Source organism: Dreissena polymorpha, chromosome 9 (genome assembly GCF_020536995.1).
Source record: "Dreissena polymorpha isolate Duluth1 chromosome 9, UMN_Dpol_1.0, whole genome shotgun sequence".
Lineage (NCBI taxonomy): Eukaryota > Metazoa > Mollusca > Bivalvia > Myida > Dreissenidae > Dreissena > Dreissena polymorpha.
In genome coordinates this window covers 73135183-73148423 of record NC_068363.1, presented here as the reverse complement: position 1 = coordinate 73148423, position 13241 = coordinate 73135183, and the positions used below count along the sequence as shown (strand labels likewise).

Here is a 13241-nt window from a genome sequence, read left to right as displayed (position 1 = left end):
TATGCAATCTTCGTGATCTTGAATGCATACAAATGCAGATAATAATGAAACTTCAGCAAAATAGTTATACAAATATAATATAGGCCAGATACATGTAGTTGAGACATGAAGTCTCTTAGCATTCACCCAATAAAATGAGAAATGTTTTAAAACCTCATGTTAATAAACAAAAATTTAAATCTTTCTTTGAAATGTGCATACACCAGTTACTTTTTTGAAATAATTTGATTTACAATTAACATCAACATTCAAAGAAGGCAAATTATAACTTCGTAACAAAGTTGTGAGGCGATATTTATTTCCTATGCCTCTGCTGAACACAAGCAAGACATTTTGAGCAATTACAATCGTTTTAACAATAAACTGTGTTGTGACCTTTCTAGAATAGTCTTGAACAGTTAAATTGCTCTCATCTAGCCAGAAGCCTAACATGCATACATGAATAACACCACTTTGGAAATATCTGGTAAAATGTAAAATGTTCCAGTTTATAACATTAGAAAAGATTGTCAATGTATCCCTCATCATTAACAAAAACATTTGATCTAAATCATACACAGTTTCATCGGATTTATTCCATACAAATCAACCCTGAGCCCTTTAAGAGTCGATGTCAAGAGTGTGGTATTCTGCAATGGAGCATACAATGTAACATCTCATGCAACTGAAGAGATTCAAAGAGGACTAACATGTGCTCGAATTTGTAACCCTTAGATTGTGAAGCCATGCAGTATGTTACCACTAGATTCTTAACCCTTTACCATGGGCATCCGGCGTCCGCACATAGGGGCAAATGAGGTCAGCTGACCCCCCCCCCCCTTGAAAATCGGTGAGCGAAAAAAAAATTTGAATATGGAAAAATAAAAACGTGTACAATTATGATTCCTGAATAGTTTCACACGAACATCAACTCCCATTTACATGTAAACAATTCATGGGTGTGGTTATTCCACAATTAATTTACTCTCAAAACATTGTTTTAAACATGATTCATTCGTGTGAAATCGAGGGGAGAAGTCAATCAATTAACATTTATTCAGTCCCTTAATAGGAAGTTAAGGCGACATGGGTCTCTGTCGAATTTTTTCAATAATTTAATAAACAAATTCTTTTCGGTGTTGATCCGATCCCTGTGAATGCTCAGCATGCATAACGCTGAGAGCCTGTCGTGGGACATGGTGGATCTTAGCCATGTCGTCTAGATGATCGGTTAACATTGATGTCAGATTATCGACGTGTTTTTTTTTACACCAATCATGTCTAATTGAACAGCCTGAAGTGCTTGTGTGATGGGCTCTAAAATGGACGAATATTTGACTATTATGTGGAACGTTATCACAAATGACGCGGTCAATAGCTGATGTGCGGTCTGTCGTCCTTTCGTATTCTATTCGTTTTTTCGCTAAATATTCTAATTGACGGCGTATTTCAATGAAATGGTTAGCAAAGATTCGTATGCTTTTTTTACTTTGCAGTCCACCTTGTTTTGCTCTCTCTGAAATACTTAATGATTGCTTTCATAGTTCCTATGGCATTAAGTACGTCATAAACTGTATTAAAATTCTACATGAGAAAAGTCACTATACATGTAATCAAAGGAGAGAAAAATAGGTATAACCCACTCCAATACAGTCAATTTATCAATTCCAAATCCTAACTCGATATCTTCCAGATATACTTCATGATGCACCATTATCTGGCCTTATTCTAAAAATTGTATAAGTCTCCGGCGGCAAAGGGGCGAAAACCCCCCTTGACCCCCCCTACGATCATTCCTGAGGACGCCCATGCCCTTTACCACTTAGATACGTATTTGATGCATTTGTTGTCACTTAGAAAGTTATATTTAATTAAAGACCTCTCTAACTACATGTAGATACAAGCTTTAAAGGCTACATTTCAAACCCATAGATACTGATGAGCAGCAAACAGCATAAAACCTCAGTCTGTGAGTAATTCGCAGGCTGTTCTGGTTTTATGCTGTTTGCACACAGCTATTTTCACTTTGCTTCTGAGGGGGAAAGGGTTAAAAAACCAGCTTAACTTTTTAAACCTTTGCAATGCTTGCATAAACAGATTGACTGGGAATTATTTAGTACCATCACAGCAATGGCCTTCACTTCTTTAATCAATTCAATAATTCAAATTTTGTTGCAGCATTAAAACTTTATTATTGCCTCCAAAGGTTGTTTTTTCTCACTTAATCCTGGTCATTATCCCACAATCCCTCTCTGACAAAATCCCTAACAATCAATTTTGCCATACATGTTTACTTTCATGAACTTCTGCATTTTTTAATTCAATTGGCAAGATAACACTATGCCAGTCTTGGCCCTTATAGATGCGCCAACAATTCAGAAGGCAAGAAAACACTACAAAATGCTTCCATACACCCATTACATGTAGCAATCCATTTAAATGACAGGTTCTAATGACAATAGGTAATGTGATACACATTGTCGTAGAGTGCTTTTTTTGTTATCTTATCAAGCTAGATAAGTACTAAATACAATTTTGTCAATGGGATATATCTATCCATCCCATACTAGGGTGTCTCCTACCAGTGTTACAATGTATATAACTGTAATTGGATACACCATGAATAATTATAGCAGCTAGGTTTTCTTAAGCTTGCTTTTTCTCTTGGGTTTCTGTCTATATGCTCACTACAAAGATAAAACGATGATATAATAATGAGGGATTTGAATTTCTTATGCCTCAATCGTCTAACACTGGTAATTTATCATTGGAAAAGTATATTTTTTTAGTGACACAGAGAGGGACTTTGTCCATGGACAGGTACAATATTGATATCAGAAAGCTAGTTCTGATCAATAATACCAGGCCATAACAGCTACCCGGTAAATTGAAAGATTAAATGATTAATTTTTTAGCGTTATGCAATTGCATATTACCAGTAAGTGCAATATTGTTTGTTTTGAAAAAAAGGCCTACAAAATGTCAGCTGCATGTAGAACGTCCTGTCATCCACTTGAAAAGCTTGTTTTTATTAAAATTGTAATTCAGTATAAACACATTGTATTGCATGATAGAACATTGCAATTTTTACTTTCTGTAAAAATAGCGTAGCATATTTAAACTAGAAATGGCGCGGCAGAGGCCGACGCGTATCCCCACGCCGAATGTTTGACCTAGGTGTGCCCCAGGGTTGGTAATGGGGCCATGCATAGCTGAGATTGACCGTATTGTCATAAGAGAAGTTCAGTATCAATTTGAAGTGAATCGGTGTAGAAAAGAAGAAATTATAGTAAAAGGCAATTTTGGGTGGGTGTGGTCTATGTGGGCGGGGCCCCAGGGTTGGTAATGGGGCCATGCATAGTTGAGATTGACCGTATTGTCATAAGAGAGGTTCAGTATCAATTTGAAGTGAATCGGTGTAGAAATGAAGAAATTATAGTAAAAGGCAATTTTGGGTGGGTGTGGTCTATGTGGGCGGGGCGCCCCAGGGTTGGTAATGGGGCCATGCATAGTTGAGATTGACTGTATTGTCATAAGAGAAGTTCAATATCAATTTGAAGTGAATCGGTGTAGAAATGAAGAAATTATAGTAAAGGCAATTTTGGGTGGGTGTGGTCTATGTGGGCGGGGCCCCAGGGTTGGTTATGGGGCAATGCATAGTTGAGATTGACCCTAATGTCATAAGAGAAGTTCAGTATCAATTTGAAGTGAATCCGTGTAGAAATGAAAAAATTATAGTAAATGGAATTTTTTGGTGGGTGTGGCCTATGTGGGCGGGCGCCCCAGGGTTGGGATTGGGGCCATGCATAGTTGAGATTGACCCTAATGTCATAACAAAAGTTCAGTATCAATTTGAAGTGAATCCGTGTAGAAATGAAAAAATTATAGTAAATGGAAATTTTTGGTGGGTGTGGCCTATGTGGGCGGGGCGCCCCAGGGTTGGGAATGGGGCCATGCATGGTTGAGATTGACCGTATTGTCATAAGAGAGGTCCAGTATCAATTTGAAGTGAATCGGTGTAGAAATAAAGAAGTAAATGTAAAATAACCTAAAAAAATGAGTGATAATTTCTGACGCGGCCCCACCCCAACCGCTATAACTTTTGACCCAGGGGTCAGATCAAAATTCCAAATAGTGCAGGGTCGCACATATGCTCATAGCTACCATGTGTGTAAGTTTCAAGGTTCTAGTGCTTTTAGTGTAGGAGGAGATAGTGGCCAGGACGGACGGACAGACAGACGGACGGCGGAGATAACCACAATATCCCCACCTTTTTTTCAAAAAGCGTGGGGATAACAAAACTTAAACGCAAAAAAATCTAATTGACATTTTCTTTCAATCCAAAACTTACCAGTTACACTGTTTTAACACTACTGTCATTCAGGTCAGTAAATATTGATCTGTTTATTGTAAAATTATTAGTAATGCCTGATTATGGAAAATAATTTTTTGAAAGACTGCATTCAAGGGCGTCAATGTAAAGGCTGCATGTGCCATGATAGCCGATGACACAAAGCTTTTACTCATTTCTTTTAAGTTGGGCAAGTCAGGTAATTTTTTTGTTCACTAGTTGTTAAATCCAGATCTTCTGATCTTTGGAAAAAGCTTAAAAAATGTCAAGACAAATATATTTTGACTAAGTTTCATCATGAAGATCCAGTCATAAATGTTTTTTTTCTAAAGGAGTAACAAAAGTTACAAATTTTTTTATTTTTTTTTTATGTATGCCATCAGGATTCTAACTTTGCCTTGATAGTAGATATTGTCAAGATAAACATTCTGACCAAGTTTCAGAAAGACTGAGTAAAAATGTGGCCTTTAGAGTGGTAATTTTTTTTTTTTAATTTGATCTGGTGACCTAGTATTTTGGCCCACATGACCCAGATTTAAACAATTAATGTTAAAAAAACAAACAATTTTGTTGTTGATTTCAACAATGTATCACGTTAAAATGCTAATAATTATATTATCAACAGTTCAGACATATTGCGTCCATATTCAACAGAAAATCATCTTAATAATTAAAATGTGTAACATGGGAGTTACTTAATTTGTTAAGAAATCACAACTAATGCAAAAAAAACTAAATTAACCAAATGCATAGTAAGAAATTAGACATTCATTTAGTTCAAAATTGATAAATTGCAAAATTGCGTCAAAAAGAAAGTGCTGTTCATTAATTGCAATATAAATCAAAACATTTTATCCTATGATAACCGTGTATCGAGCGGTTAAGGACACAAGTAAAAGAATTTCTGAATTAACGCAAATAATGTCGCAATAAACACTTTACCTTTGAAGATTGATTTATTGCCCATTAAATCCATGTCAAAATTGTTTATTTACAACGTGTTTAACCACAGAAGAAATTACATCCACTACGCGCATTGTTCACCTGGTATCAAGATATCACATCCGAAAAGCGAGAGTACTCGATTGCTCAAGAATTGCAAAAACACAAACATTCGAGATTTGTTCAAATAAAATTTCGGTATATTGTCATGTCACCTTTTTACGCCATGTGTGCACACAAATTGTTCCATGAACATTTTCTGCAATTTGGGAAAAAGTAAAAGAATTTTCTTTGAAATAAATCAAATGAAAATTATGAAAGTGTTGTTTTTACACTAGCGTAGCTAAAGAAACTTCAGCGTACAGTTTATATAGTATTGACAGACCTGTACACTGAAGCAAACCCTGTATCGAAAGTCAACCAGAGTCGTAACATATTTATGTCACGCTATAAATCAATGAAAGCTCATTTTCTTGGATACATTTCTACATATATTAGTGAATGAATATAAATTACTGCATCTGGGAATATTTTAAGGTTCAAATATTTCAAATGCATCTTACAATAGATGAAAATAACTCTCATCAGTCTGAAATTCACAATTTTGACGCCATTGTCGCTTTGTCACATGACGAGTTTTCATTTGGATACTTTCGGATCAACCTTGACATTTTTGCTGAAATTGTAAACATTACTTTCGTTTTCTAAATTCTATTATTTTTGATTAACAACTTACGTATGGTGGATTATAAGTTATATGCTATACAGTGTAATGATTATAAAGGTTTGTTCTAAGTTTAATGCATGGGCAGGAGATAAAATGCATTCTAAAAAGCCAATCATATGTCAACATATGTACAGCAATATGATGAAGTTTTAAATAAGATTTACTTTGAGTTTGTATTAACACTACAATTTGTTTACATAACAAACCAGAATAATCTAAAATACCGGGAAATGTCATTCTGAATTTGAAAACACTTGAGCACATGGTATGTTACTAAAAATAGAAATAACTTCATATGACCGTGAAATCTCGGGAGATTTGCATTTCAAGAAAGTCTGTCACATCGCTGTTTTTCTCGATATGTAAGAGCAGAATAGATAAATTTTAAATGTTTAAGATAGTATTTTGTGAAAGAATATATCAGTTAAATTTGAAAAATGTTAATCTTTCCGATCAAGTGGTTGATTTGGGCCAATTACTGCATATAAAAGCTGTTTTGGACCGGTCTTTGTTAACTGTCAACTTTTCGGGAATTTCTGGTTGACTTTCCTAATGGGGTTGGTCCATAACTTTAAAGTCGCGCCAGTCAAAAATCATAACAAGCGACATTTAAAGTTATGGTAGCCAGAACTAACACTAGCGCAGTCATCTGCCTCACTTTGCAATTTATGTGGAAGTTTCATAAATAGATCTGAAAATATTGAATGGAATAGGGATACATTTGGATTATTTCTATTAAAGCAAGATTTTGAAATGCAATTATGCTTGTTTTTTTCCTCATTTTATTTGTGTCTGTCTTTATTTTCAAGCAAATTAATTTTAGTGAAACAAAATAGTCAGAGCATATGCGTGTGACAACATTACAAGAGCCGCGTTCATGATATAAATAAAGTGATCGAAATTAGGTTTTGCTGGATATAAGAGAATCATACGATATTAAAAAGTTCGGATTGTAATGTAAATTACTTTGCTGATATTGACAGTGTACGCTGTATTTAAGAATATCCTTGATTCTTTATAACATGTATAAAGCATTATACTATCATGTATAATATGTGCAAAAAACACAATTAAATATAGAGTTTATAAACTTATAAATGATAGAAAGTGTGTAAACAATAAAAGCACAAAATATCGATGGTCTCAATTTAAAATGTCGAACCTACAAAAACACAAGTTTTCAGGAGACCTATTTAAGTTAAACATTTCTTGCACAAAGTCAAATAAAGATTATTTTAAACATTTTTAAAAGTGTCGCATGATAGACCATGTTCGTATGGAACTAATTTGACGTTAAGTTAATAAATCTGCTGTAAAATGTATCTTCGTCATTTAGACTTGCATTTATGTGATGTTTCGGCAAATTGGACAGCTTATTGTAATAGATTTTGTTTCAATAGAATAAATTTTTCCACTGTTGTCCGTTAGATATAGCAAAGCAATGCATTTTTTTCTGTTTTACACGGTGGAACAGAGGTGACAACCGCAATTCGTTATTTATAGTGTGGCCTCAACTTAGTAACTTGTGGGAACGACTAATAAAGTTGAGGGAACAACATCATAAGTTGTGGCTTCAACTTAATAACTTGTGGAAACAATTTTTAAAATAACTTGTGGAAACAACTACGTACGTTGTCCCCACAACTGTTTAAGTTGAGACCTCAGCTTAGTAACTTGTGGCCACAACTTCATAACTTGCTCCCAAAACTTATTAAATTGTGACCTCAACCTAGTAATTTGTTCATTTAACTTATTAAGTTATTCCTTCAACTAAATAACTTGTGGGAACAACTTATTTATTAAGTTGAGGCCTCAGCTCAGAAACTTGTGGCGACAACTTCATAACTTGTTCCCACAACTTATTAGTTTTTGCCTCAACTAAATAACTTGTGGGACCAACTAACTATGTTGAAACCACTAATTTAAGTTTAACCAATAATATCGGGCGTTTCATCTTTACCGTTTTATCACAATTAGTACCCCTTATTTTACTAGGTGCTCGGGTTCGAGCACTATCCCTGTTAGCTATGGATCCCCCGTTCGAGCCCTATCTGAGCACTTGCCATGTAAGTCATGGATTTCAGATTTGAGTCCCTATCTGAGCGATCGCCAAGTTAGCGACTTGGTTCAGGGCTCGAACCCTGTTGTGAAAACTAGGCACATAAGCGACGGATTCCGGTTGGGAATCCAGGTCTGATACCTCCCTTTTTAAACGATGGGTCTTTGGGTTTTAGCCCCAGTCTAAGGACTTTCCCTGTAAGCGACTTGGATTCCAGTCTGAGCATTCGCACCCTACGTAACGGATCCCGGCTTGGATGCCCTGCTTGAGCACTCACCCTGTATGCTATGCCCCCGGGCTAAAATCCCTGTTTAAGTACTTACCATTAAAGCGAACGGACCCTGATCAAAGTCGTAGTCTTATCGCCGGACCCGAAAAATGCGGGATTTATAGCTTACAGGGCTAGTGCTCAGACCGGCGCTAGAACCCGAACACCCATAGCTTGCGAGGCTAGCTCTCATTTCCGGACTCGAAAGCGGGAAATGTTGCTTACGAAGCTCATTTCCGCAGCCGGTCGCTTAGTAGGCGGGTGCTCAGTATGGTATGTTAGCGACGGCTGTTTGGTTCGAGTCCCTGTGTGAACCCGTAGCTTTCGGTGCGAACGCTCAGACTGAGGTTTGCAACCGGGATCCTTCCCTTACTGGGCAAGAGCTAAGACACAGGCTTGAACCCGGGATCCATAGCTTTCAGGACTAGTACTCAGACTGGGGCTCGAACCCGGGACCGGTCACTGTTGGTGCAAATTCTCACATCGGAATTCGAGCCGTCGCTTATAGGGTAAATCCTTAAACCGAGGATTGATCTAGAGACCCAAAGCTTTCAGGGCTAGTGCTCGAACTATCATTCGAACCCCGAGGCCGTCGAAAACTCCGTATTAGATTTTCAGACCGTCGAAAACTTAGGCATCTTGCACTCGCCTCGTAAGCGATGGTTCCCGGGATCGAGCCCCGGTCAGAGGAATCGCCCTTTACAAGAAGCGTCAAATCCAAAAACCATGGGACTCGAAACCGGGATCCGACGCGTACGTTGCTAGTGCTCAGACCGGGGATGGAACCCTGAACCCAGTCGCAAACAAGGCAAGTGCTCAGACAATTGTGGTCTTAACTTAGTAACTTGCGGCCAGAAGTTATAAAGTTGAAGGAACAACTTACTAAGTTGAAACCTCAACTTAATAAGTTGTAGGAACAAGCTATTAGTTGCGGCCACAAGTTACTAAGTTAATACCTCAACATTTTATATTATTTTGATATCTTTTTGCGTTCATCAATGCTATAAAATGTACATCATTTAATTATTTTATAAGCAAACGTTTACGTTTCGTCAATTTGCCTTAAAATACATGGCTATATTGATACTTTAATATATTAATAAGCTCGCAAAATGCCGACGTAACAATTTTTTTCAGCTTTGTCATTTTGACTTCAAGCAATTGCGGTTCGTCATTACATCACGTGACTATATGGAGCTGTTGCGATTGGTTAACTATTTTGTTGTTTTGGGGGTATATGTGCATTGATTTCCCGCTTTACACAATATCAAAATCGCGAAATGCCAAAAATGTAGGTTCGTCATTTTAAATTGGGACCATCGATATTATTCAAATGCTATTTATGGTTGCTCTTTTCACAAAAAGCATGCACTTTTTGTTAATTTGATTACCAGCAGAAATAAAAGCTTCTGCTATAGAATAATAAACATATAAAGGGTAATTTTTTTCCCAATTATTTGTGATTTTTTGATAAGATGATAACAGTGAAGTACCTGCTTCAAAAATGGGCTAGATAGTAGATTGAACTTTACCGGTAGGCAGTTGTTTACCACTATCGACTAAGGTGGGGTTTGGGGGCGGTAGCCCCCGATACTAAGGAAATATATAGGATAAAAAAGATTATAAGGTGTTGCGTTAGTTGTTATGTGTTAGGTGTTAAGGGTTAGGGTACGCTGTTTGATGTGTTAAGTGTTGCGTACCGGTAAAGTTCAATCGTCCCAAAAAATGTTACCGAGTTACACAACTAACCGCTCAAGATTAACTACAAGTTAAAACAAGAAAAATATAATGTTGTTAAAAAACAGCACATGACAATGATATTAAATATTATAATTACACACCGGAGGTTTGAAATAAATCCAGCAGCATAAAAGGTAATATTAAAACAACTAAAGTATATTTCCATATTTCCTTCTCCATTTTATTTCCATAGCTTACCAAACAGAGTTACCTTCCCTAATTTTACCCTACCATGTACATTGTGTAATTTAACCTTTGAGACAATACGGGCTTAATGTTTAAGACATAATGGTGCTGTAAAGACACTAAAGATAAATTGCCCTCTTTATGGTTCACCCCCTTTTTCTTTTATTTTCTTATATGCGATCACAAATTGACACAAACTTATATACATATAGAACAAAATATATCAATTTCGATACTCTCCCATTTGCTCATAGCGACTCAGCCCTTATTTAATAACGACTTGCCCCAGCAAATATTTTGATAGGAGTCTTTTATAATATAACTGTCATAACTGTCTTAAACTACCAAAGATATAATATATGATGACATATATATAATATCTTTGGTAGTATAAAAGATTGTTACTTTGTGGATTCAAACTTTAAGCTCAATTTTATCTTGCACAAGAACCTTAACTTGAATTCAAAGGAAAAAAGTGGGTTGTATTATGCTAAAAAGCTGGTCAAAGTAATATTTGTTGACCGAAAATGTTTATCTCAATTTCAAAGGTCTTTTTAATTGCAACTCAGAGTTATTTGGTTTTGTAAGTGACCTAACAAGATTATCATAAAGATTTCAATTTGAAAAATATATACGTAGCAGTTAAAGTGATATGTACTTGTTGCAGGTAAACCGTAATTTGAATTTCATCTTAACCATGATCCGACTTTTTAAAAACAAAAGAGGGCAAAACACTGCTTAAAGGCTACACACGGTCATATTTCTTGGTCCGTGAAGCTTATGAAGACCTTGGACACATAAATAACAGTACATTTTATTTCAATATCTTGGGTACACTGAGCGAGAAGTTTGCCTAAATTGCAGGTCAGAGTAATGGATCTTACAAAATGGCCCTGAACAAGTGTGATGTTTCAATTAGACAGGTGTAGTTAAAACAGTGATATTGAAATGTTTCACGCAAACTAAAAACAGAGCATTGCACACACACACACACACACACACACATATCGACAAATGAGTGAGTAGTTTAACAGTTAGAACTATTCAATCGAAAGCCAAGCTCACAACACTTTAACAGTCGAGCTAACAAGGGGACAGATACCCGCAGGTTCCACTAATAGCTCAACTTTCTGCTTAGCAGGAAAACAAGCTGTTGCATGGTTTAATATGTATAAATTTGACCTCTAAGAGTAACCTTGAACTTTGAGGTAGGAAGACAGGTGTTAAATATTAACATTTTTCCCAAATTATTTGAAAAGCCATCTGTATATTTCAAAATAATGTCTCAGACAGTAATGTTCACACAGAGAGATGGACGGACAGTGCGCCTCTTATTTGCTGCTTCATTTAGAGCAGGTATAAAAAACAGAGAAGTCTATTTCATAATTATGTATATTATTATATATTTGTGCCATTTTATTACGGCGAGTCACCAATGAACACTAGGTAAACAATACATCATTTTTGTATTAACTCTTGAATAACTATTTATTTTCTGACGAAAACAGCAGTCATTTTCAATGACATTGATGTGAATTGAAATAGTGCAACATTATATAGGTGAGCATAGTTATATAAATTAAAGAATGTTTGATTATAAAGGTATATATAGACATGTCACTGACGAGTCAACCAAGACATACACAAATATTTAAAAACAAACAAACACAAGAGGGCCTGAAAGGCCCAAAGTCGCTCACCTGAGATTCAAAGGAACTGACCTGTTCTGTGCAGCCCAAGATGTCATTAGAACAATATGTTCTTACAAACTTTGAACTAATGAACACCCTGGCAGCCACGTTTTTCAACAGACCAGAACCATTTTCATACACATCCAAGATATCATTTAAACAAATATACTGACAAAGTTTCATGATGATCGTACAATAAATATGGCTTCTAGAGTGTTAACAAGGTTTAACTATAGCTTTATAAGGAAAAATGCCATAAGTCCATATAAGGAAAAATGCCCCGCCAACTGGTGGCCATGTTTTTCAAGCAACTGGAACCACTTTCGAACTTGTCCAAAATATCATTGGGACAAATTTTCTGACAAAGTTTCATGATGATCGTACAATAAATATGGCTTCTAGAGTGTTAACAAGGTTTAACTATAGCTATATAAGGAAAAATGCCACGCCCCCTTGGCGGCCATGGTTTTCCACCAACCAGAACCATTTTCGAACTCATCCAAGATATAATTGGGACAAATCACCTGACCAAGTTTCATGATGATCGGACAATAAATGTGGCCTCTAGAGTGTTAACAAGGTTTTAATAAAGCAAGATATGTAGCCATATTAGGAAAAATGCGCCGCCCCCTGGTGGCCATGTTTTTTGAGCAACCGAAACCATTTTCGAACTCATCCAAGATATCATTAGGACAAATCTTCTTACCAAGTTTCATGAAGATCAGAAAATAAATGTGGCCTCTAGAATGTTAACAAGGTTTTACTATAGCCATAAAAGGAAAAATGCCACGCCTCTTGGCAGCCATGTTTTTCAACCAACCAGCATCATTTTTGAACTCGTACAAGATATCATTGAGACCAATCTTCTGACCAAATTTCATGAAGATTGGACAATAAATGTGGCCTCTAGAGTGTTCACAAGGTTTTACAATAGCCATATATAGCCATGTAAGGAAAAATGCCCCGCTCCTTGGCAGCCATGTTTTTCAAGCAAACGTAACCATTTTCGAACTCATCCAAGATATCATTGAGAACAATCTTCCGACCAAATTTCATGAAGATTGGACAATAAATGTGGCCTCTAGAGTGTTATCAAGGTTTTACTATAGCCATTTAAGGAAAACTGCCCCGCCCCCTGGCGACCATGTTTTTTCACCGATCTGGACCATTTTCGAACTCGTCCGAGATATCAATGAAACCAATGTTTTGACCCAGTTTCATGATGATTGGGCAAAAATTGTGACTTCTAGAGTTTTCACAAGGTTTCTCTATAGCCATATAAGGAATACTGCCCCGCC

The 13241-nt window shown here is 36.3% G+C and overlaps 1 protein-coding gene across 3 annotated transcripts in view; it reads right to left on the bottom strand.

Annotated features, from left to right (window-relative positions):
* LOC127844403 (receptor-type tyrosine-protein phosphatase alpha-like) overlaps window positions 1-11504 on the bottom strand; it is a 70573-nt gene extending 59069 nt beyond the window's left edge. For all 3 annotated transcript variants that reach the window (XM_052374551.1, XM_052374552.1, XM_052374554.1), the window contains exon 1: window positions 10168-11504. In XM_052374551.1, coding sequence (XP_052230511.1) covers window positions 10168-10246 — 79 coding nt within the window. In that variant the 5' untranslated portion in view covers window positions 10247-11504. The remainder of the gene's footprint in view (window positions 1-10167) is intronic.
* Window positions 11505-13241: the final 1737 nt, after the last annotated feature.